This window comes from Pezoporus flaviventris, unplaced genomic scaffold, assembly GCF_033815535.1.
Source record: "Pezoporus flaviventris isolate CSIRO_AGI_PZ_B2104156 unplaced genomic scaffold, CSIRO_AGI_Pfla_v1 ptg000025l, whole genome shotgun sequence".
In the NCBI taxonomy this organism is placed as follows: Eukaryota; Metazoa; Chordata; class Aves; order Psittaciformes; family Psittacidae; genus Pezoporus; species Pezoporus flaviventris.
Genome location: NW_026892573.1, coordinates 15,387,710 through 15,413,446, shown reverse-complemented (window position 1 = coordinate 15,413,446; position 25,737 = coordinate 15,387,710). Strand labels below are relative to the sequence as shown.

The following is a 25,737-nucleotide window of genomic DNA, read 5'->3' as shown; positions in this document are numbered from 1 at the left end:
CAGCACTGCAGGTGTTGGGCTGATGTAAATGATGGAAGCAGTGAACTGCAGTGCATGGAGAGGAATGAGTAGCTAATGTGGAAAACTGAGAACCTCATAAGGTGCCTTTGTGTAACTATATCCTCATCCACCTCGATAGTAATAGAGGGTTTGAGTTGTATATGGAGTTCCAGTCACTTGGTAGTATGAGTATGCTAGTGCTGTATGACATTTGTAGTGTTTTTAAATCTAGTGTGAGTTGCTCTAAAGCAGGTTTACTGTTGAACCACAGGTATACTTGAATAAATCACTGTTGGTTCAAATCACTTAGGTTTGTAGGATCGGCTAGGTTGGACAAGACCTTTAAGAGCATCAAGTCCTCCCTTTACCAAAGGACTGCCAAGTCCACCAATAAACCATGTCACTTAGGTTCATAGGATCCTGTCTGGCATAATTTTAAGTCAGGTTAGTGAAGCTGCATTTGGTTTGAGTACACCAGAGCTGCACACAGTACTCCAAGTAGAGTCTCATGAGAGCAGAGCAGAGGAGCAGGATCGCCTCCTTCTACCTGCTGGTCACGCTCCTTTTGATGCAGCCCAGGATATGGTTGGCTTTCTGGGCTGCAAGTGCACACTGAAGCCGGCTCATGTTCATTTTCTCATCAGCCAACACCCCCAAGTCCTTCTCCACAAGGCTGCTCTGAATCTCTTCTCTGCCCAACCTGTAGCTGTGCCTGGGATTGTCCTGACCCAGGTGTGTGTAGGACCTTGAAAAAAAGAGGTTAAAGCTCAAATGTTAAAGCTCAGGTATTTTGAGGGAGGATGAAGGAAAGTTAGAGTGGTGATGGTGAAAAAGAGGTGTTGTCTGTGTTTTGTTTTAGAAAAATCTGTGTGGTGACTTTCGGTGTCTTGCTCTTCTAGATGCTTTGACTTTCCTATAAATCCTGTTTTATAAACATGTCCTTGAAATAGAGAAGTTTTTGTTATTTCTCTTGTAAGTTTTTGTTTAAAATGTCTAATGAAGTTCCATCAAGGAATGTATAGGCGTAGCATTTTAAAATGACTGTAATATTAGTCTCTTATGATCAAATGATCTAGTTTAGAAGTTTTCTTTGTATAGTCCTTCCAGAAAGGGCAGCTGTGTCTCAACCACAAAACTTAATTTATAAAAATTTAGACTAAATGTTCATCTATAATCTCTCACTGCTGGCATCTGTAATATTTTCACAGAAACATCTCAGGGTTTGCAAGATCATCTCATTGCTTTTTTTTTTTTCTGTATGTTTTATTTTAGTGTGTTTACATGTAGTAATACTTGGAGTTTACCATGGATTATCTCAGAGGGACTCAAACCTGATGTTTTATTATGCTTTCCAAAGGCCATTATCTCACATTTTTCCATCACCACAGTCTCTAAGTGGGTTATTGTTACCTTCTCTGCAGTTACTTCCAGTTAAAAAAATAAGGGAATTGATGATAAAATAACATAAGCTATTTTCTTACCTTGAAAAAATGAGCTGTAACGTGAAATAATACTTTAGCTCAAAACTTTAAAAGTATGTCTAGATTCTACTCATGCATATTTTAGTATGGTTTTTTTGACTGGTCACTTGATTCTTTAATGCGTATCTTTTTTGTAGTATTGAAAAGTGAAGTTGAAATTTGTCTTTGTTTGCAGAGGAAGCCACCTGAATGTGCTAGCAAGTTACAGAACAGCTGTCTTCTCAAAGGTGTAAACAGAGGATATTCCCTACTCCCTTTTTTAAATGGTAAGTTGTTCAAGGAGCACTTACTGAACATAACCTTGTCACTTACTTTGCATTTGTGTGCATCTATTGAGTAGCCTTGAAAATAGTGGTAAGTTTTTGAGCTGAAGACCAATGATGGGAATGGTCCAGAAGGTTTTGAGTTAGCATTGAGAAGGAGGTTTATATTTTTGTGGTGATGAAGCTATGCTGTTAGGCCCTGAACCAAATGTCAAAAGCACCACTAGCCTAGGAGAGTAGAATCTGTTATACACTAATCTGATTGTGTAGCAAACAGAAGTAAATTTACTTTATTCGTGGTTGTTCATAGATGCTGGAATTTGTATCTGTTAATTACTTTTACCCATATAATCTGTACTTTGCTGATGTGTCATCTTAGATTTAAACTAAATCTGCTGAGGTTAAATGTTGGACTGTTTGCCTTAAAGTGCACCGGATAATAGAAGACATAAATTTATTGATGTTAAACTAGGTTTGGGGGGAAAAGTCCCCCACCCCCAATCAGTCTCAGCTGTGATACGCACGCCACAGGCATTTAGATGAGGAATATCTGTTGTGTTGGTGGAAGAGTCTGAAAGCAGCTGTGTAGCACTTCCTTTCCTGTGTGACATAAGATGTGGGCCACACTGGGCAGTGCTAATGAAGGACTACTGTTGAAGTGCAGACAATTTTGTTAGAATATGTGAAGCTGATTATTATACCTTTTTTTTTTTTTTAGGGGGCTGTAGCTTGTCTGCAGTGGGAAAGAGAAACCTTTTGAGCAAGGGAAGAAGCTGGAGAGAAGGTTTGTTGGTCTTCCTTCTGAGAAGATGAGGTTAAAAGTAGTATTAGCTACTTACAGGAGAGCCTGCTTTCTTCCTGCATTGCACACCACAGTGCTGCCTTCAGCAGAAAGTGCAGCCAGCCTTGCTTCAAGGTCTCTGAAAAAAGCAAAGTATGCAGCAGTGCTTTAGGATACTGTTAACGTTCCTGATGTCCTGGGGCTGACTCCGGCTATAACCCTATGATCCTTTGGCACACTTTGTTCTTTCAGATGAAATTCACGTCTGCTTATTTTAATTTTGACTTCTGATTATATGCTTGATGATCTTGAAGATACTTAGCAACATGTATGTTCTGAAAGAGATTGCACTTTGTTAGGAAAAACTAAGGGGTTTTAACCTGCTTCTTTATGCAGGTTAAGCACAACTTTCATGTGGAGTTTAATTGAAATGTATCTTGTGTTTAATAGTCTGGTGTTTAAGGTTTGCATGCACAGTAAGGCGTTTTCATTTTAAATCAAGCCATTGATTGATAAATATAACATGTTTAACGTAACTGGGTTATGTTTTGGACTTGACTGCATGGAGTTGAAGGACTTTACATTTTTAAATTGCAGCCTAGCAAAATGGGTTTGATGTTAATACACAAGGAGGAGTAATTTGGTAGAACTGGCATCTGTGCTGTGAGAGCTTTAGCATGTTTTCAAGATAGTGATATGAACGCATTCAGAAATAATCTTCATTATCACTGTCTGAGGCTGTGGGAAATTCAGTGCTACTTCAATACTGCAAATAAATTCATCACTGGCCTCTTCTCTGAACTTTTTCTGGCTGGCATAATAACTTCCGTTCTGAATTACGCAGTTATGCATAGAGATCTGTTTGAAGATGAGGTTTAAATCTTGGTTGCCTGCACTATGATTAACTAAATCAGTTTCTAAATATAACTCATATAGTTAAACTGCTTCTTGTACTGTGTGTAGATTAGTCTCTAATGGCTTGACCTTTTTTCCCATACATGCAGCTAGTAGACCCAGTAAATTACATTGACTATTAAGTGTAGTTAAGAGCAATGTAAGTATTGACAGGTTTGTTATGTAATTTGGTGGGGTGTATGGAGGAAGATCCACATAATTGTAGCTAACTTTAAATGACTCTGAGAATCAGAAAAAGAGAGGAAAGACAGTAGAACATTTATTTGTATGAATTGCAAGAATTTTTGGATCCAAAACACATAGATAATAGATTCCCTTTTTTTATTAAGGGTTGAGAATTTTCCTTGATTCCATCTTACCTTCTTGGAAAAGAAAAAAGGGACTGTCACAATCTACCAGCACCTGAGAGCAACTCCTTTTTTAGATGTGATACTATCTTTAATGAGACTGGTAACTTCTTCCTGAGAAAAAGAAACTAATTCTTTGCACAGCTTCTATCCACCATTCTCTTTCAGAATACTGTATATTTATAATTTAAAAAAATCCTTTCATACTTTATACTTCTAAAAATAATTTAAAATAATTTGATCTTAAATATTTACAGGTGTATTTTTTTCTTTTTGTAAACCACAAAAATCAGTGTATACCATGTTAGCATTCATGAAAACCATTATGAAAAAGATGGATATGAAGCAGACATAAATTTCTTGTGTTGCTAACACAATTTGTAATACGTATGTGGGAGGTCATGTAGTATGGTCCTTTGGACATGCCATATGCCTCTGTGAGCCTGAAGAATAAATATGTAAGAAGTGTCTATTTTCTTCAATAAGATTTTCACTGGACTTCTCAGAGTTTTCTGTCACCCCTATGTGATTTGGGGAATGTGGCAGTAGAGGATGAAAGAAAATTTCTTTAGCTCTGATCTCTTTGGTGGCATAGGTGTTTATTCCTGCCGATAAGATGGACTTAAGTCATACGGAATGACTTACGAGGAGCAGCTGAGGATACTAGGTTTAAGCTTGGAGAAGAGGGTACTGAGGGGTAACCTCATAGTTGCTGACAACTTCCTCATGAGGGGAGCAAAAAGGGACGTGGTGATCTTGTCTCTCTGGTGTCCCCAGTGACAGGACACGAAGTATTGACTTAAAGCTGCAATAGGGAAGTTCAGATTGGATAGTAGGAAAATATTCTTTGCCAAGAGTGGTGGTCAAGCACTAGAACAAGCTTTGCAAGCAGGTGGTTGTGGCCCTAAGCCTGTAGGGGTTGAAGAAGTGTTTGGACAACACTCTGAGGTATCTGGTTTAATTTTTAAGCTGCCATGTGTGGCGTCAGGAGTTGGACTTGATCCTCCTGGGTCCCTTCCAACTCAGGGTATTCTATCATTCTATGATAAGACTTAAATGCTCTTTCTATTACAATATTGATGCCATTTCTTGCAGAAAGCAGTTACTAATCTTTCAGGTTTAGTTACCGTGTTTTAGGTAGTTGCTTGTGCTTTAGCTTGCTATTCACCTAGGCAACTAAACATAACCAGTCTTTTGAATGCCTCTGTTCTGTTTCAGTATGAAATGGGAAGTTAGCTTGAATTGTTGGTTACTTTTTTTCCATTGTGCAGATTGACTGTTCTCACCATCACTTGAGTGGCCTCAGCTCTAAGGGCAGCAAGTCCATAAACTATTTTGACTTCTTTCCTCTGGATTTAGTTTCTCCTCACTTCCAGTCTGATTCCAGCCCTGTAAGTAGCCAGGAGCACCAGCTATAATAGGAATGTTGAAACAGGGAATGGGGAAGGGAATCCATTTAATTAAATCAAGGAATGGCTGGCTTACATCTGTCTTTAAAAGCACAACTTTAAGTGGAGTGGATCCTAAGGCAATAACTGAGTTTTGCTTCTGAGAAGGAAGCATAACTCGTCTTGTGGTTGAAGCATTTGTTGCTAAGTGTTGGTATGATCTAGGTCCAGTTTCCAGTCCTTCTATGGGCCTTGTGTGCTGGCCAGCATCATCAGGCAGCTTTGTGCCTCTCAGCTGTGTAACTGAAATGCTGCTTCTTGCCATTCTCAAGTTTGGAGAGTAAATGTAATGTCTAGGTGACATACATGGTAGTAATATGTACTACACAGGTAATATGTAGTAATTATTAATTATTACACAGGTAATATGTAACCTCACTGCAACAGGTTTTCTGAAGCTGCTTTGTAGTTGTAACCTTGCTAGTTTTAGGCAAACTGTTCCTGTCTTGGTGGGGTTTAGTTGCCTGTATTGCAAGGAATTTGGTTATGTGGAGGTGAGATCCTTCCCCAGGTGTTGGATTGCTTTATAGGGAAGGATAGAGTAGGTAAAGCTCTGACTCCTGTGCATAGTGTTCCCTCCTTTCCCATGGAGCCTTCGTTTACAAATATTGGAGTGAGCCATAATTAAAAAACACTGTGTGACAAGTTTTCAGCCTTAAGATGACTGGATTCTTTCAACCAGTATTTACTTCTTTTCTTTCACCTTGTCCTGACAAAATTAAAATACAACAGCTATGTTTCAACCTTTAAGTAATGAATTATTAAAATATGTTAAGACAACAGGCATTTTCAAGTGCATTATACTATGTTTGGTTTGGATCCTGGAGAATATTTATGATACAAATTCCCCAGTTGTGGAGTAGAAGAACTCTTTTCCTTTCCAATGAGTCTAAAACCAAAAGGAGCATATCTGATGGTATTTGTCATCTAATGGCCCATGAGTCCAGGCAAGAGCTAGTTTACAACAAAAAACCCTGTTTCCCTACCAAAAAAAGGAATGTGTCTAAGACAGACGCAAGATCATCAGAGCCAACTATTCGGCTCTGCAGGACTTTGCTCCAGTTGTACCACACAACTTGCTAATGCAGTTCTTAAGCTTAGTTGCTGTTTTCCTAATTCCTTTTGAAGTCCTTGAACATCCCCAGGGGGCCACAAGTAGAAAACCTCCAGTGGATGGTGCTGTTCTCTTTCTCATGGACTCCACATATATTGTTCAGTTCTGCTTTTATTATATTATGTAGTACTCCTGTATTATTTTTCTTCTCAACTCGCCTACAGTTGGCATTGACTAAAAGAGGGAAATGGCTGTAAATCAGTAAGATACTTCCAAATGTTCAGTGTTAAGTTCTGAAATATCATAGACTCTTAAAAAGCTACATTTACATTTTGAGACATATATATACATATGTGTCTTGAAGAAAGACGGAAGGACTTTTCTGCAAAAGGTTTCGCAAAGGATGTTTAAATGCACTGATCTGAAACGCAGGAAGAAAGCAGACTTTGCCAATGGTAATACTAAATAATTTTTAATCTCTGCATCCCCAGTAATCTTACCTATGATCTGATGATTTTAGCTGTGGAAAAAAAAGTCTCTTTGGTGATTGATTATATGTGGTAAGAATGCTGGGTTTTTCCCTTGAAGTTGGTTTCTGGAGCACTTCTACCCTGCTAGCTCCCAAGGAGATCTGTGATACAATGCCAGATTTCATGGAAGATAAGTTTTCAGCATTTAGGTCTTGCAAAAGGGATTTTTAGGTAAGACTTAACTGCTCTATTTGGTCTGATACTCACTGTGGTTTTATAGTAGCTTATTTGTCTTATAATGAGAGTTACTGTATGTGTAATGAGACAATCTCTTCAATGCTGCAAGTAAGGCTTTGCAAGCCAACATTACTGTATCAAAACATGATACTTTTACTAAAGCCTGACATTGATTTTAGGCTTTATATATAACACATACAACACCTCCCTAACCACCCCTCCCCCCCCCCCCCCCAAAAAAAAGGAAAAAAACCAAACCAAAACGTGACATAAGGATTATGCACTGAATTACTAAGAAGTTAGTCCTGGGCAGAACATCTGCATTTGGGATGGTAGTTAAAGAAAGGATCTGTCACAAATGAGTCAGAAACATCAAGGGAAGATAATGTTTTGTATTTGTGAAGATGTAGCTGCTTTCAGTCTTGATGTACTTTGTATGTTAATAACAGATACATCAAATCTATTCAGGTTTATTTTTCTACTGAAATTCGATTTCTCCTTGCATTATGTTCTTGCTGAAAATTATAAATGGATATCTGTCCATGTAGCTCAATTTTTAAAGATTTCTTCAGTATTGGTAAGGCCAGCATAAGGAATATGAACCATCTTGATACGTGTTGGACCCAATGTTACTTGCTTGTGATTTGGCCACTGGGACATATGGAGCTCCTGTACTTCTGATTACTGAATGTTCTGCTGTGGTCATCTATTTTACTTTATGAACTATGAAATTACAAATTGCTAATTTCTTGTTCATCAAGCATGAGTGCTTTCTGTGATTAACTTGAGGATGTTAACCATGTGGAAGGGAGGGGAAGATTACCTGGTAGAGAGAAATCTCATCATTATTGCTCAATAGGCAGATAACATGTAGGAAAGATAGAAAAAGCATCCCCACCCTGGGAAAAATCTCTAATCAGAGAGCTCAGCCCTCCTCAGGCACCAGAACAAGATAACCACAACACACAAAACAGCAGGATACCTGGCTGCATTAATCCTGAGCCTTAATAAGGCTGCTTGTGTTTTGTGGTTTTTGTTGGGTGATGTTTTCTTGTCTTGAGTGTTGACTCTTTATCACTCATAGTATCTGTTTTGACTCATGCACTAGTCTTCAGTCACACAGTGCTTTGTGATAATGCTGTAGTATGGTAGCCACCAGAAGATGGACTTCATGGGAACAGATGGCATGCTTGGCTCAGGGTAAAAATAGTTGGGAATTTTTATGTCACTTCACATAGGCTCAGCTGTTGGATCCAAACACAAAATGTTTTGTTCAGTTTTTCCTTAAAATCTACCCAAACTAAATCTGTGTGTGTCCTCCCACCCTCCTGCATAGACAAACTGCCATTTACAGCTTTCTAAGGGGAAGTAAAATGTTGGTAGGAGTGTCATAATCAGGAGAATTGGGGAAATCCTGAGTTTATTGCTTAAATTCTATTGCCTTGGTGGGTGGGAAGCTCCACCTTGAGGAATTTTAGGGATGAGGATTTATTTTGTGTTTCCTGATGCATGCCAGAAAATTTCTGCTGCTGTCTCCAAGAACTTGGTTGTTCAGGTGGACACTGAAGCTGTTCAACTGCATAGTATTTTAAGGATAGCCTGACAAAGCATCACCATTGTGTTTTATTCCCAGTCAGGGAGTTATCTCCTGGCTGGTGAGAACTGGGTGTGCAGGAGGCACATTAGGAGTCAAGGCAGGCAAAGATTAATGCTGAATTGTCCTGGTACAAGGTATTTTTTCTTTCTCTGTTTGACCTGTGTTATTGCTCTCTTCCATCATTGCAGAGTCTCATGTATAATGAATGTGTAAATATCTGTGTGTGTGTATATATCATCTATATACACAAACTGTACTTGTGTATGTATGATTTTTGGAGGATTTTTTGATATGGAAAAGTGTAAGAAAGTACTCCTCTGACATTTTAGGTTCTGGATTAACTGAACTGTGAGAAAACTTAACACTTCCCTTGTGACATTTTAGACCAACTACTGTGGAGAAAAGAGTTGAAGAACAGGGTTTTTTTCTTTCTAAAAAATGCTGTTCTGAAAGGATTTTAATGGTAAATACTGGACAAGGGAAGTAAGTAACACTGTTATTACCACAAAATGGATACTATTGGACATGAAGTGGACCCTTCATCCCTTTTTTGTACTTTTCCGTCAGATTTCAGGTTAATTTGAGTTATGAGAAACAAATGACTAAGTTTGCTACTGGTTTAGTTTAAGTTCATTTGAGGATCTAAACAGCATGTTCTCACTGCAGGCAGGCTCCTGAGGCCTTACCGGGGCCTTTGTCACATGGGCTGTGTCCCAGATGGTTATTTCGAGCACTTTAAATCCGGTAAGGCTCTGTTAAATGGGATCAGGGTAAGTCAGCAAGGCCTAGCTGCAACTTAGGCTTTCTTTAAAATAATCCAGGCATCTGCAGCTGGTAACACCTACGGTTTGTGAAGGAGGAAGGCTGGGACAGATGCACCCTGAATGGTCTCCAGGATCTGTTTGTGCATTATTGTAGTCTAAATATTAAGAAAAGGCTTGTTTATAGTTGCAGACTTCTAATATTTTGTTGCAAGTTGTTCCAGCACCAAATTGTCTAAAGTAGCATAAAATAGCTAGAAAAAAAAGGTACTAAATAGGTGAGAATCACTAGTTTTAGAAGTGCACAGGAAGATGTTTGAAACATGATTTACTCTAAAGCTACATTCATCTTGGCTATGTAATGGAAATACTTCTGGTTGTTAAAAGAATGGCCTGTAGATGTTTTGTCAGCTCTCTAGGCTGCTGAGTTTGGCCATGGAGAGAGAACTGTGTGGCTCTGTCTACACAACCAACTCTGTGCTCATACCTGATTAAGATACAAGCTTGAAGACAACTGGGAACACTTTGACCTTCTAGTAGAGGGCTGTTCCTGGCCTAATTAGCTGGGCATTATAACCAGTGCTCTGCTGCTTTGTGATGTTGTTCCTTTTGACTTCATCCAGTTTGTGCTCCTGACTGAATGTTACTGTTTGGGTCCTAAAGGTTAAAGCAAAATTAGATTTTACAGGATGCCACTTTCCCCATCTGTTTCAGTACTTCTAAATTTTCATATGTGTAATCATTGGTTATTCGGAGTAGAAAGAGCTGAATAATTCAGCAGCCGTATGGTTGGCACATGTCAAGATAATACAAAAGGGAGGGGATGATGGATCTAAGTCTTTTTTTTTTTTTTTCCTGTGCTATAGGACAAAGCGCTGCTTCTTCCTTTTTCTTAACTCGGCACCAAGCTCCTTCTCCTTGTTCTGGCTGACTGGTTCTTTTCAAAAGATGATATTTTTAAAGGGTAAATGTTAACTGAGAAGTAGACTGTATACTTTAAGATACTTATCTTCTTATTTCTTTCTTTCAACTCTGCTTAAAAACTACCACCGTTTCTGTATATGCACAATGAAACTATTTTGAGTTGCTGTTCAAAACTGTTCAAATAGGATTTAAACAAGCTGCAACAAATGCATAGTGTGTATCTTTATAGGAAAGACAATAAACCTAAAGAGAAACAAAGGGTAATTTGGTTCTGTTATGTTTGCTTGAACAGGAGAGGGATGATAAATAAATTCTTGGAGTATAATACAGATTTCAAGGAAGGTCATGTGAAACAAGAATTTGTGTTCAGTGCAGCATAAGTACTTCCTTATTGAAACAAGTCCATTCCTAAGACAGCTAAAACTGAACAAATGCTCTTATACCACATGAAAAGATATTTTTGCTTTCTCATGTACACGTGTAACATTTACACTGTACTTGGTGTTAGCCTAGTAGTGTTGGATACAAATAGTAAAATAGAGAGTGGCTGTAAGGTTTCTGTTGTTGTTTTTAATGTATAAACACAGTGGAACAGATGTTCAGAACAGCATGGAATATTCCTCCTTCCCCATCCCGCCATCCCTTTCACACTGAGCCATCTGGAAGGGCCTATGAGCAGTATGAGCAGCCATCACATTAAGAACAAGATTAACGTGTCAGCATCTTTTGTTCATACTTTAAACTAGCCTCTGTTCATTCAGCAGAAAGCAACAATGTGAGTTGTTGTCACTGTGTGCATGGTTACATTATCCGCATGGATATGGGAGGAAGATGAAAATGTGATTTATATAGAACAATTAATACATTTAATGGTGGTCAGTCTGAATTAGGACCCACACAAATCAACAAATCAACTTTTTTCGCCATTCAGCATGCTCTGTCGATGTGACTAGTCACCTTTTACCCTTAAACACAGTTAGGTAATATTGTTCTGTTAAACCAGATTTAAATTTACTTATTTGTGTAAAAGCTTCTGTACACAAGTTTTTCAGTTCATGCTTTTCATGTACTTCTTGTTTTTCTAGAGTGACAAGTATACCACATGTGGATGTCATACAGTTTAATCAGTTGGATTGCTTTAGTACCCTTTAGCCCTATTTCGTTTGAGAGAAAGCGTGACTAGTGTTTTGCCATATTGAACAAAATTTTGGTTAGAGAAAGGACAGAGTATGAGCTGGAAATGAGATAATCTAGTCCTGTGTGAAGGTGTCCTGGATCATCTGTAGATGATCATCTAATCTACTTGAGAATGATCAGAAAAGGGTGGGTGGATCCAGTGCTGGCAGGATGATTGTATTCAGGACAGCAAGTTATTATATTGTACAGTCTGTAAATCTGTGTTAGATTTCAGGTGAGAAATCTGTTCTTAAATATCTCAGGAACATTAAATGCACTAAGGAAGATTAAAATGTGTCAGTCCGGAAGAAATCACATTTTAAAGCTTAACAAATAGCTTCAGTTGACCCACAGTGTTTTCTTCCATTATTTTGTGTTTCTTTCAGTGAAAAGAATTTTAAAGAATGGGAATCTGACATTAGATTCAAGAAGGTTACTTTTGAGAGTGAGATACTTAAAGACTGAAACTATTATGACTGAAGTGCAGTAAGCTAGTAGCCTAATTGAGAAGGTGAGTGAGAAGAAAGTGATACAACCAAAGATCTTGGCTTTCAGAAGAAAGATAAGTATGAGAAAAAGAAGAGAGGTTACAGCTAGCTGAGGGTTATTCACGGGTGTTCTGGGGAAGATTTATCTGGTGATGAAATTCTGTGATGAAATTAAATATTAGTGTGTTAAAAAATACTTCAATTTGACAAGTGTAGTTTGTATATATTTTCCTGTATTTTTCTAAAAATCATAAGGCATCTCTAGGAAATATAAAGATTTAAAAGACAGAGGGGTAAAATAGCTGAACTACTTGACTGGCAAGGTTTTTTGCATATTGGGCAGTGTGACAAAATGCTGTGAATATAAACTGCAAAATCTCTTAAATAGGATGATGAAAAAACTTAATGGAGGGGGGGAAATATATATATGTTCCATAGATATGTTTTAGATAGGCCTGAAAAGAACTGTAGTTGTATCCCTGGAAATGGCGATGAAACAATGCAGTAACCTCAGTTGTGCTACTGATTGGACACTTGCTTCCTTAGCAGAGAACAAGAAATAGCTGTTTTTTTCCTTTGACAGTGGTGAAGTCATTTAGTTGGATGACATGTATATGCTCGTTACTTTGGAGCCAATGAAAATTTATCATGTGTCTCTGCTTCATAATGATAAGTTCTTATTTCCTTAGAAACTGGGAGGGAAAATATTGTGATGAATAGTTACTGTTGGGATTGTAGTTTTAGAATATTTAATTTCTATTGGGAAGAAAAAGATTAAAGCAATAACTTTAAAGTGGTTCCTCAGTCTTGTTCATAGAGGCATGTGTATTAGGTGGTGAACTGTAGACACAAGTACTTCAGTAGAATGAGACATTTAATGCTATTAGAACATGGCACATGCACTGCTTGAACCTCTGTCAAGAGGTATTGCAAAGATGGGGTTGTAGAACAAAGGTCAAAAAAAAGATCATACAGCAGTCTTTAGTGAGAATAAGGTTTCTGACTTGTCTTCATAATTGCTGATAGTATTTTAAAACCTCTTTTATATTACAGTCCATACTTTCATGGAAACAATAGCTACTTAATTTCAGGTTAAATCATTCTCGGGACTTTTCCTTCCTGCATTCATGAATATCGTCTTGCATATGCTTGTTTAGACTTAGTGTGAACTTCTGATGAGAGCTAAATTTAAGGTAACTGCAAATGTTTGATGCTATGGAGATCCATTTTCTTTTTTCTCTCCTAACTTTGTAGAGGAAATTACTGAATTAATATGTTCACCTTTTAAAATTCTGTAAACTTTCTATGTTGAAGGCCCACAGTGTTAGCAGAGGTAACTACCCACTCAAAATTCTTGCTGTGCTTATGCAGCTTTTGAAGATGTGGAGGGTTGGCTGGGGACATGTAGGTCCAGAAAACATATTTAGGTTGTAAATAAAGAAAACCAGCCACCATTCCCTCCCCTGTTGTCCTTTCTCTTGTCATCACTTAATGTCTTGGTTTCCTTCATAATATCATTGGACCATAAAATCTGCCCTGAAGAGCTCTGCATAGACAAAACCACAACCGAATAAAAATAGGAAACAACCTCCAAGTTGGTGAACCTCCAGAAATAGCTCATTGAAAAAGACAATAAAATGAGAGCTCTGTCTAATAAAGAAAGATAATTGCTTTAGGGATTTCAGTGCCAGTTCGTTGTTGCTAATACATAAGTTGGTAAGACAGGCAAGGAAAATGGGTTTCCCAGGCAGGTTGTGAATGCTCCATCCCTGGTGGTGTTCAAGGCCAGGTTGGACACAGCCTTGGGTGACATAGTTTGGTGTGAGGTGTCCCTGCCCATGGTAGGGGGATTGGAACTAGTTGATCTTAAGGTCCTTTCCAACCCTAACTATTCTATGATTCTGTGAAATATCAAATAATCCTGGGGCATTGAAGCAGTGTTATGCAATAACTGATGGCTGAATATTTTGTGTACTTTTGCAGTATATAGATCTTTGATTTAGTTTGAATGAAGCCAGTTTAAAAACCCCCAAGCTTTAAAAAGTACACATGAATGACATTAGATGAATCATGAACTTAAAATAATGATTTCCAGGTTATATATGCTAGTTTCAGTTCATGTTTTTAACTTGTCATTACTGATAAAGTAGTAAAATGACATTGACAGATAAGTAAGAAAGGTTCACAGGCATCAGGTCTGTGAATCTTTGTCATTTAGGACAAAGATAAAACAGAAAAGGATATGCATTAAAGGCATGTGTATTCTTTTCCTTCCTTTGAGATAAGGATATCAAGACATTAAGCAATGATGAGAGAAAGGACAACAGGGGATGGGTTGCTCTTTGGTTTTGTTTATTTACAGCCTAAATATATTTTATGGACCTACTTGTCCCCAGCCAACCTTCTACACGTCCAAAAAGAACCAGCCTTTTGAGGCTGTATAATGAATTGGCGTTTGTTTTGTGATATTAGTGAATATATAAATAACTTTAATATTAAAGAACCATGTAGTCTTTTTGTGTGTATTTTAGTAAAGGATGAGGGTCCTTTGGAGGACAGGGAAATCTGATTGTACTGACTCCCTGGAAAAAAAATGGGGATGGAGAGCATCTCTGAATCAGTGTTTGGGATCTTTCATCTTCCCGCTTTCCCGTCTCTTCCTGTCTAGCACATAACATATATTTTGAAGGTGGGGTGTTTGCAGACTGTCTGTACTTACAATTCTAGAACAGGAAAATGTGTAGTATTGCCTAATTGGGTGCCATTCGGAGATGAAATTTTGAACTGAGTATTAGGACATGAGGTATGGAAAAATGTAACTGTCTGCAGACAGTCAAAATGCCCTAGGCATGGAGAGGGTGTGAGTAGAAAGTAGTGTAACTTGATTGTGGGGCTAGAGGTGAGGAAACTGATAGTGTTTCTCTGGTTTTGAAGAGGTGAATATCAGTTCCGAGTTCAAACACCTACATTTTGATGGGTTGCATAGCAGAGTGTGCCGCATATTTGAGCTCATGGTATCATTCTTGTTTCTATTTGACAATATATACAGTGATTTAGGTGTTTTGTTTCTGCTGAGCTCTCAAGGGGGACACGGGCATGGAGCTCACATATGTAATCATGCAAATTTAGATGCTTAATTTTGGGTGGAATCCCACATGGTGCATTTCTCATGAGAAGCTGCATATTCTGTCTGTCTTGTTTTTAATTCTCCATAGAAATCCATTGGGATTCGTCAATGAAAAGTGATAAAGCTCCCTGAAAATAATGGAGTATGTTCAGGGAGAATTTAGGTTGGATGTATGAAAAGCTCTTTGTCATGGTAAAAATTGTCAGCTTTGTTATATTTTACTGGAGGATATGAGAAGAAGCCTCTTAAGAGTTTCAAGAAAGGATTGAACAATGTCTTTGAGAAAATGTAATGAGGAAATATTCACAACTATAGAGGCATTTGTTTTGTGGTATTAGTGAATATACAGAGAACTTACCCATGAAATTCGGGTTCATAGTTTTAGTGCATTTTGCCCTTTTAGATCTCCCTTTTTTGGGGATGTAAAAGGGCAAAATGCAGGTTTGGGGAACAGCTGGTGCCTTGAGGTTTTGCCAGCTTCTCAAATACTTGAAAACCCAACTTGTCTGTTGTAATAGCCATGCTCTGCTGTTTTTTGGGAAGATCGTACATTGTGTTTGTCTTTTTCATGTTTGTGACTGCACATCTGCTTTCTACTTGACTTTTTTTGTTGCTCTTTCAAACCTGACTTGCCAAGGCAATGTCTAACTTCTTGCATGCAGTTTAACAGCTGTTGTCCAGAGGAGGGTGGTCTGAGCTGACATGGAGAGATACTCTCACAACTTCAGGGGAATTATGGAAAGAAAAGCAGAAATGCATCAGTTATCTGTTTCTGTAACCCTCTTGCCTCTGCGGCAATAACTACTGGAATAAGTGCCTTCTAATTTTAAAACAAAAGGCAGTTACGCAACTTTTTATGATGGGGGAAAAAATGGAAGAAAAAGGGAGATGAGAACACTGGGGGAGCATGCCTAATGTGAATTTTTAATGGTCTAATCCAAGTTAATTCAAACTTCTGATGTCCTGTCCTTTCAGAATGTGTGTGGAAATCGAGTAGGGCTAGCTGTGCTGTTGCTAATTTCTGTAGGGTTTGATCAGTGTCCATTTGTGCGCCGGTCAGAGTTCAGTCCAGCCAGACGTTGTGTCTGATCCATGTCCAAGGAGGCACGCGTGGATTTAGTGAGATGTTAAGTGACGGCATCTTGCCCTCTTAGTGTTCTTCTTTCCCCTTTGACTCCTGCTCCCATTTTGCTGGCCTGATGAAAATGTCTCATACATGTCACATACAGCCAGTTATATATATGTAGTATAGCATCTTTCTAGATCCTTGTGCCAGATGCAGCTGGCAGGGAGCGGAGCTAGACCTATTTATCCTACAGATGGTTGTGCTGCATGCCTAGCTTTGGTAAAATGTATAAGAAAATAATCAGCTATGATTGGTCCCAATCTTCTGAACCAATACAGTTTTTGAAAATAACTTACTTACCCTATGTTTTCCATTTATTTTGGGGTGGAAGGAAAGTTATTTATCCTCTATGTTATAAAATTTAATATGATTTACCAAATGCCAATATGCTTAATATGTGACAGAATATCACAGTGGATATTTCTTCTAGTAAACAGGGCTGAAGTGTGACTTCAAGTGGAAGATGAATGTGGAAGGCCTTGGAACTGCTTTTGCCAACTCCTTTTTGTACCTGATAACATACTACCCCAAGCCTGTTAAGAGTCTGAAGTGCCTGTAATTCAGAGGCTTGTTACGTCTGTTTAACCTCCTGCTAGGTGAATTTCTTTTTTTCAGAATACATGTTACTTCTCATGAATTTTCTTTAAGAAAGATTAAGTTCATTTAATTGTTGTGTGTAGTGAATAGAAGGGTGGCTGTGCTTTAATGGCAAGAACACATAGTAAAGAGCTTTTTTTACTTACAAATGGGTTAGTAGCTGAATAGGTCTGTTAGTGTTTGATTCAGATAGTTCAAAGTTTTAAATTAGAACAAACTTGAAATTGTAGGCCTATTTTTTGTCTTTTTCTTTTTTTCTTCCTCTGATCAGGAGCAGTTAATGTATTGCTTAATCTGTTGCATATATTTACTCATCAGTGCTCAGTTTACCTTTTGGAATTAAACTTTGTGCTGAAATGAGGCTAATTTAAATAATGCATTCAAAAATGAAAGTTGCTTTTCCCCTGCCCTAAGCACTGTTGTGTTTTAACCTGGTCTTTAAAGAATTGAGATGTCTTGGCCTGTCTCTCCCTTGCTAGCTTTGAAACGCATTGGATCATTTCATAATGAATTGATGAGAAAATGAGAAACTCAAACTGCAGTTCTGTTTTTTCTTCAAATTAGCTTTTATAGGCAAGAAAGAACATGCTGAAGGAAAACTGACTTAAATTAATGTTCCTGCTGAAGTGGTAGGTGTTTTCAAAAGGCAGCAGGCAATTAGCTGGGCAGCGTGCAGCCAGCTTCCGACTAACCCCAGTGCATTGTGTGAGGTGATGGGGAAAAGTTGCGTGCACTGACAAAGGTCATCTTTGCTCTCAAAGCTCCTTTCTGCAGGATAGTGTTTCTGTGCTGTTGTGCCTTTTGTGATGCTTTGAGTTCTCTTTTGGTATTTGTTGTCACCCCATCCTAATTTCTTTTATTTCCCCAAGAAAACCAGTTCTGATAACCTTTGTTTTCTCAGATCAGTGTCTTCCCACATCTGGCATGTTCCCAAAATCTGTTCAATACATGCTTTTACTTTGTTCAGATAGTTTTCCACAGGTGGTGCTGAATAACAGTCTTCTTCCTCACAAGTCAGCTTCTTCCTTATTCTCACCCAGCCTATTTCAGCAGGGCTCTTCTCCTTATTTGTTAGATGAGTTTATCATTTTGACTGAAAACTGTTAGAGCAAGGGTAGGTCAGTGTCTAATGTAGTCAGGGGCTGTATACATGGACAGTCCATCAGTGACCTGATTACCAAGGCAGCAAGCCAGCTTGTTCCAGCCAGTGATCTCTCTTGCCACTCCTGCGGGCACTGCCAGGTTTTTATGAATGCAAATCTGCACTCAAGTCCATTGATTCCAGTACTGAAGCGCAGTCTGTGTATACAGTAAATCTTACACCAAATCTGAGGAGAAAAGTGTTTGTTATCTACATGGCCTGCATCCTCTGCTTATCTGCATTGTTCTTATGTTCTGGTTTGAGTGCATGACTCCAGTGCCTCAGTAGGAATTGTACAGTATCTTACAGCAGGAAGGCTGAAGCAAGAGCTTTAAAAGAAGAAAGGTGAAGTATATTTTGTAGGAAAAAACCCTGAGTGTGTGCTACACAAATTCATAGTTCTTAAGTTCATTTTTGTAAATATAATACATATTTTTCTTTAAATTCTAGGTTGTGAGCCATGCCTTTGGTGAAAAGGAACATTGAACCACGGCATCTCTGCCGAGGAGCTCTGCCAGAGGGAATCACTAGTGAACTGGAATGTGTAACAAATAGCACCCTTGCTGCTATCATACGCCAGCTTAGCAGCTTAAGTAAGTATCTGGAACTTCCTGCAAGTATTTGACTCCTGCTGAAAACCTGAACAAAAGCTTTAAGATGGCTTGTTTTAAATAACAAAATTATGATAGAGGACATTGCCACTTACATAGTACAATATACTGCTAGTATATTGTACTATAGTATATTTCTTTTATGCTCTTCTATTTTATGGCTTTATACAAGAATCTCTAAGATTTATAAGTTTAAAAAAACCCTCAAACACCTCTTTTCCCCACCCCATGACCAACAACAAAAAAGCAAACAACGAAAAGACCATGGCATAGAAAACCAGGAATTTTTCTAATGTGAGAGAAATTGGTACAAGAAATGGGACTGACACTTGAGTTATTTTTGGTTTTCAGTTGTACAGGATGAAATGAGCAAACTCTTCTGCCTCTTGGAATCAAATGACACATTTGATTGAGATTTCAGTTTGTCTTAATGTGCTAGAACTTCTTAAGCCTTTTCTGTATATATGTGTGTGATCACATCATGTAAATTAAATTAAGCACATACATCAAAATGACATTGACTGAACAAACCTATAGGCTACTGTTGAGGCAGACTATGTCAGCTCCATATAGCCTACACAGCGCACTTGGCAGTTGATGCCACAACCAGCAATTCTAGAATGCCTGGAGCGCTTGCAAGAGGAATAATATTTCTTAATGAATGAAAAAGAGATTTCTTCAGAGCCTGTTTAATAATCAGCTGCTGTTGTTTGTGCTGATAATTCTGGTCCTAAAAAAGAAATTATTGCTTCATCAGTTTCCTTCACTTTTTAAACTGAAATGGTTTAAGAATGTAAGAAAGGCTGCATGGAGCTTGGGCTGTGGGTCCCACTAAGTTCAGTCTTCAATTTGTGGTGATAGGAAATAGCCTATGCTTAGAGCACAAAAAACACATCATGTTCCCCATTCCAGCAGACAGTGATGTAGGATTTCTGAGCTGGAGGTCCATCTGAATCATCCTGTGTAATGAGCATTTGTGAACCTATCATCTGTAGAATTACTTAGATGGGTTCAGATTGGTCAAGAAAAAGTGCAATCCTCATGACCCCTGGCAAGAATGTCCCACAACAGCAGTTGATCTGTTTCTTCCTTTTAGTATCTTCTGGTTCTTGAATTATGAAAAATAATGACAGGTGATTTCATCTCATGTATTGCCATCATCATCTGTGATTTTATTAAGTCTTTATCGTGTTCTCTGAGTGATATCCTTTCCAGGTTGGAGTGTCCTCATCTGTTAATACTCTTTTTGAATAGAAACTATTCCGTTTCTGATCATGTTGTTTCTGCTTTGGCTATATAAGTGAGAGTATGTTGGGGGGTTTCTAGCTGGAGTGTTGAGGACTTCGGATCATAATCAAAACGGACTTCTGTTTTGTCATTAGCTCACTAAGAATTTAAGAAGTTTTGGTTGCTCCTAAACATTGAGTTGATATTTTCTGAGAAGTTTCTAAGTGATTCTCTGATCTGTCTTGCACAGTAGCTGCCAATTATGTGTCTAAAGTTAATTTATAGCTAATTTGTATTGTCATTGAGTTTCATTTACAGTTTTATCAGGCAGTTGCTCAATACTGACATCCTTAATCTTCAGAAAATTGAGAAGAACGGCTAATGCCGTAGTTGCGTTCAAGGATGTCTGATAAGACCACACTTTGGTTTTGTACAATGACTGCCAAAGTGTGGATAATTCACTTTTCACTTGTCTGACTTGTGAGGAATGTCTAGCTTTCATTTCTCCACATTTGGTCTTGGGCCTAATCTGCCTGTTACATTGCATATTCAGATCCTCTTAGGCTTGTTGCTGAGGAACTGGGTACTTATGCAATCCATATCCTGAAATTTTCCTTTTTTGGATTTCTCTGGTCATCAGAAGTCTCTGTAGAGAGCCCTGAAGTACTTCACTGGTGTCAAGTTAAAGATCTGTGCAAATAAGTGATGTGTGCTTTGTTTTAACAGATGAATATATGGTATTTAATGAGTGAAGTCTACCACCAGGCTCATCCACAGTCTGAAATGTCATGTTTGCAGAGGGTTTTCTTCTGCAGACACCATTTGTTTTGCCTGTGTTTCAAGCCAACTGGGAGCAAGGAAATGATCATAGAAAAATGCTGTGCTGGAGCTAACATGGTATGTCCTGCTGACAGCATCAGAGCCTGTTGGTGTTCCCACAGCTTGAAGCACAGAGAGCAAGTACAGGTTTGTCTTGCAGTCACACTGGTGTTTAATGTTGTGCTGTTTGTTCAGCGTGGATTATAAAGCTGGCAGGTCTGTGCTGTTGCGTACAGATTTGGCTTGCTTCTGCCTCTGCTCTTTTCAGAAGACATGAACAAGTTCTTATCCAAAGGGAATGTGCTCTCAGTGGTGCTTTTTTCTATTATGTCTTCAGATTCAGATTTGTTTGTAGCCAGCTGGCTTGGAGCACAGGCAGAGTGAGCAGCATTCAGTATGAAACTGTGCACTTTATATAAGGCAAAAGCTTGACTAGGGGATTCACCTCTACTTGGGAGGACATAATCTACTGGGGGGGCGGGGGAGGGGAGGAACAGACCTGGGAGCATTTTCAGCTCATACGTGTGAGTGCCATGATGCTTTACTCAGTAAATACATTCATGGAGTAAAGGTTTTGAAGAAAGCTTCCACAAAATCCTCCCTTCCTTTTGGCAGTGGATTTTGGTCTGATGGCTGCAGGACTCCAGACAGTGTGGGGGAAAAAAAGCTGCTCTCTACAACAGGGATCTGTTGTACTGTGGTTTTCTTCCTGAGTTTGGGAAAGAAATAATAAATTACATCTGATTGTCATCAAAAGCGAAGTATTTAAAAACTCCTTTATTGAACTTTTCTTAATTCGATTTCAGTGTGTACATTAACATACTGTGTTTCAAGTTGTATTACCACTTCTTTCCTTTCTGTGAGTCTTCAATTATTTTGTGTTTTCGTATATATAGCTTTCCCCTTCATTCAGATACCACCTGTCAGGCCGAAATCTTACTTCTGCAGGTATAAACCACCAGTACATGGGTGCAGAGCTACTTTCTTTGTCCCATGTGCAAGTGATAGCAAACATTTTTGCTGCACAATGTAAAACAGAGGACTTGTGATCTGTGGGGACTTGGGAGACTTTGCTTCACACAAAGCAATGTCCATGAACTGGCCGCCTTTTTTTCTTGGGTGGGTTTCTTGGGTTTTCTTGGGTGGACGGGCCATTGGCTCTGTTTCACTAGTTTGCATGCAGGCTTCAGCTTACTGCATCCAGCTTTGTGTCACTCTGCTCTTTACCCCTGGTAAATCAGACTGAGTTGGGAAGTTAGCTTTTGTGACATTAGGTATGGTGCTGGAGGGAGGTACTATGAGGAGGCAGGTAAGAATCAAGACGCGGTCAGTAGCAACCTACTGCTTTTGCTTATTTAAAAGAAGGGGATGTGGGGGAAGGAGGAAGTGTGATTCTAATGGTAATTAATCCAGCTACAAATGGGTGGGTAGGATCTGTCTTCTGCTCCATGTTGTGATGAAATAGTTATGTTCTGGATGAATTTCAGTTTACAAAACACCAGCTAGTTCTGTGGATGTTTCGGTCCTCACCTAGGACCCTTTGGCGTGGCCCTAGTGTCATCTTTCTTCCAGTGTCCTGTAGAACTGACACCTGAATGCCGTGTGATAACACTGTTCTACCTTTTTTCTTTGGCAACACATCTTCGCGGTGTGAAAAATTGGTACCCTCTTAATGCACTGTAAATCTTTCTATTAACTTGAATGTGTTCTTCCATGTACTTGTGCTGTGGCACAAGGAATGCAAAGGAAAGCTGTACCTTCTAGACTCAACTGTGTGAAAGGAAACTAGCCAAAGTGATCAACACAGTTTGGTTTCTGGTCTTCAGACAAGCCAACACCGTTGTTTGACTTAGCAGTCAAAATGCTCTGCTAGAACAGAAGACTGACAGGAGATACCTTTGGGGTAATGTATTCAACGTGTTAATGCACACTTTTTTATGCAGTATGTGAAAATCAACTAATCCATGTGGTGTCTAGGCTTTGCTAAAGGTGTCATAAACTGTTGTGGCAAGATGATGCTTCATGTAATTACTGTAGAACTTGGGTAGAGGTGTTATTTTAATTATTTGTGAAATGCTGATCTCCAGAAGCATCTCACAGAGCTTGGAAATTTATTTTGTGAGCAGTCTAATATATATGTCATATATATACACACATGTGTATGTATAGACATATATATAGACATATATATAATCTATACAGCCTTATGAAGATGACCTGTGGAAGCGCTAGAAAGCGGCACTTGTATTAATTGACATTAAAACCTATTGAGAGTGGAGATTTGGTGAGGCAGTGTTACGACTGTATTTCCCCTGAACTTTTTCTGTGGTTGGAGGGAGCCTTAGAAGGAAAGACTGCGTAATTCCTTTTAGGGTTTTTTAAATTAGTATTTAGGTTGCCCATATACTGGGGAAACACCTCATGTTTTTAAATGACTGTCTGATAGTACAGTCACTATAGTCGTACAACTCAACTCTTTAAGTTGAAAGGTACATGCTCATATCTACTTGTTTCTGTCTTATTAAAAATCCAATTTAAAAGATGGTAAGATAGGAAACACTAGAGACTTATTACTTTCTTTCTAAAACCTAGTGCATTGTGTTAATCCAAACAGTGTGTCTGATATTGCTTTACCATGTCACTGTTTTTACTGACAGGAGATTGACAACCTGTCTTTTACTTGGTTTAGAGTAGCAAGTGGCTTTGTTGTTTTTTTGAAAGAGAATTCAATACCAGCAGTAGCATGTTCCCACAAATCAACTTTATGACTTATTTTGCTTCCTGAAAGATAACTGACAAGCACCTGTCTGCTTGACTTATCTAGAGGTGATGTGTTTAATCCTAGAATGCAGTAGTCCTCTGTCAGCAGGCTGATTTCAATATGTTAACATGAACTAACATCCATTAAAATGTTGGTGTTTTGAACTCTAAATATTGGTGGCTGTAAAATGTAATACCTGCTTTATTTAGCTGAAGAATTTAAAAGCTTAATTATTCCATAGCTTGTGATAACCTTTTCATTTGCAGCAACTAAATCAAATGGGGATTATAATTGAATCTCAACCAGCTACTGGGAAGCGCTTAGAGAATGCTTTTAGTGAGAAGGTGGTTGGACACTGGCAGTGATTGCCCAGAGGAGTTGTGGAGCCTCTGTCCTTGGAAGTGCTGAGAACACAGCTGGGCGCAGTCCTGTGCAACCTGCTCTGACCATGCTTTAGGCAGGGAATTAGATTAGATGATTTTCAACCCTAACTGTTCTGTGGTTTTGAGACTCCTACAGATGAGGAGCAGGTAGGGAGCACAACTTGCCTATCCAATACCTTCCACAGATGTATGAAGCAGAGCTTGGATACACCAAAATATCTAACATTTTGGGTTAGATATTGGCTGATTTTATGTTTAGTGAAGAAATCTATTGAGGTGAAGTCCTCCATTCAAAGCACAGTAATCAAATTAATATATATATATTTTTTTTTTAATTTGTAATTCACAAACAGTGCTTTCAGATACTGTTTTGGCAGTAGTGTTGGTGTTCTCTTCCCCCCAAGTAAATGATCAAAGAAAGGGGTGGATCCTGTTTACTTCCTACGTGTGGCTATTTTTTACTTTGAATCATGGTCTCCAGATGTTCACAGGATGGGATCTTGGCTGAAATTTTCATTACATCTGTACTTTCATTTGTAGAATATTAAGGTTGGTTATAGGACCTAATTTAAAATGTCCATAATTGCCGTTCTTTTGGAAGTTGCTGTCATTTAGATGGTTAATGCATATGCCATATTGTTCCAACTATTAGACGAGTTTTATTTTCCCCTCCATTTCTGCTGTTCAGACTCCTCTTGATATAGGTCATAACAAGATGAATTTAATTCAGAAGTGGTGTTTTAAAATATATTTTCTGTTTAAAAAGCATGGTTAAATGTAGGAGGCAGGATTTTCCTTTTTGCATGGAGAATTAAGAGTGTGGTTGTCTCCAGGGGGCTGTTGGCTGTAGAAATCGTGGAAGGGGAGGTCTTAATGGAAGCAGCAGTATCTGGGTAGGAGGGACTGAGACACGTGTGGTGCTGTCAGCTGAATGAGCAGGAGCAATGAATTTGCTTGTAATCTGAAATTTGTAGAAGTTCTGGGGCAGGAGAGGTGTTAAACTGGGGATTCTGAACCAGAGAGGTTTATACTGAGGCAGAAGAAGAGTCATACTACTGATGAGGATGCCTAGTAATCTGGGAGGTGGGACATCTGGGAAGGGATTAGGCAAACACAGGGATCTGTGATCAAGAGGGGGTTAAGTTTATCACGAAGCACTTCTGTCCACCATAGCCCTTTAAGGCCAGGGCCTGAGGCTGCAGTTTTGATCTGGGCTATCTACTCACAGTGATTGAGATAATACAGTGGCTGAAAAGGCTGTAGGCCCTCTTTTTGTGGTATATCAAGTCAGGCTGGCCATGGGTAAATATGGTCAGTGCCCTCTTAGTCTCTTGAATGACTCCAGTGACAGTAACATGTATGCAGTGAGCATTGGTAAAGGTAAGTGGGCTGCCTTGCATGAGGATTTTGGTTTTTATCTGTTCCAGTCTGTCTTAATGCTTGTGCTCATAATTAAATCTTAATCACTATGGATTGAAAGATTTTAGACTTCAAAATTGACTTCAGAAGCTTTCATGGATAGCTGTAACTTTAGGCCTTTATTGTCATCACAGAGGCAGGTTTTAATGATCAGTTGTGTGTCACTTGGCAGTAGTTCAGCTACATAAGGATTAAAATTCGAAAGCTTCCCTGTTTTTATATGGAAGACTAACCAGCACATCCAGAACAGACTTCAGACAGAATTTATGGTATATTTTGAGATTTTTGTACAAGTCTGTGCCCAAAATTTTGCTGAATGACAAACTGTGCTGTCATAATCCTACAGCTACTGTGTTTTATTATAACTTCATGATATTGAAGCCATTTGTCTTGTGTTTTGTAAGCCTTCAGCAAGGGGATTTCCCTGTCTATTTTCTTACACAGGCAAACATGCTGAAGATATATTTGGTGAATTGTTTAATGAAGCCAACAGCTTCTACATCAGAGCAAATTCCCTTCAAGACAGAATTGATCGCCTTGCTGTCAAAGTTACACAGCTGGATTCAACAGTAGAAGAGGGTAGG

General features: G+C 38.7%; 1 protein-coding gene across 3 annotated transcripts in view; it reads left to right on the top strand.

Annotated features, from left to right (window-relative positions):
• WASF3 (WASP family member 3) overlaps nucleotides 1-25,737 on the top strand; it is a 62,836-nt gene that overhangs the window by 21,221 nt on the left and 15,878 nt on the right. For 2 of the 3 annotated variants that reach the window (XM_061457606.1, XM_061457604.1), the window contains exons 2-4: nucleotides 1,657-1,747; nucleotides 18,384-18,526; nucleotides 25,598-25,732. In XM_061457606.1, the coding sequence (XP_061313590.1) occupies nucleotides 18,394-18,526; nucleotides 25,598-25,732 (268 nt within the window). In that variant the 5' untranslated portion in view covers nucleotides 1,657-1,747; nucleotides 18,384-18,393. Of the gene's footprint in view, nucleotides 1-1,656; nucleotides 1,748-6,863; nucleotides 6,991-18,383; nucleotides 18,527-25,597; nucleotides 25,733-25,737 lie in introns of those variants that run through there. The other variant, XM_061457605.1, reaches the window with a different exon arrangement.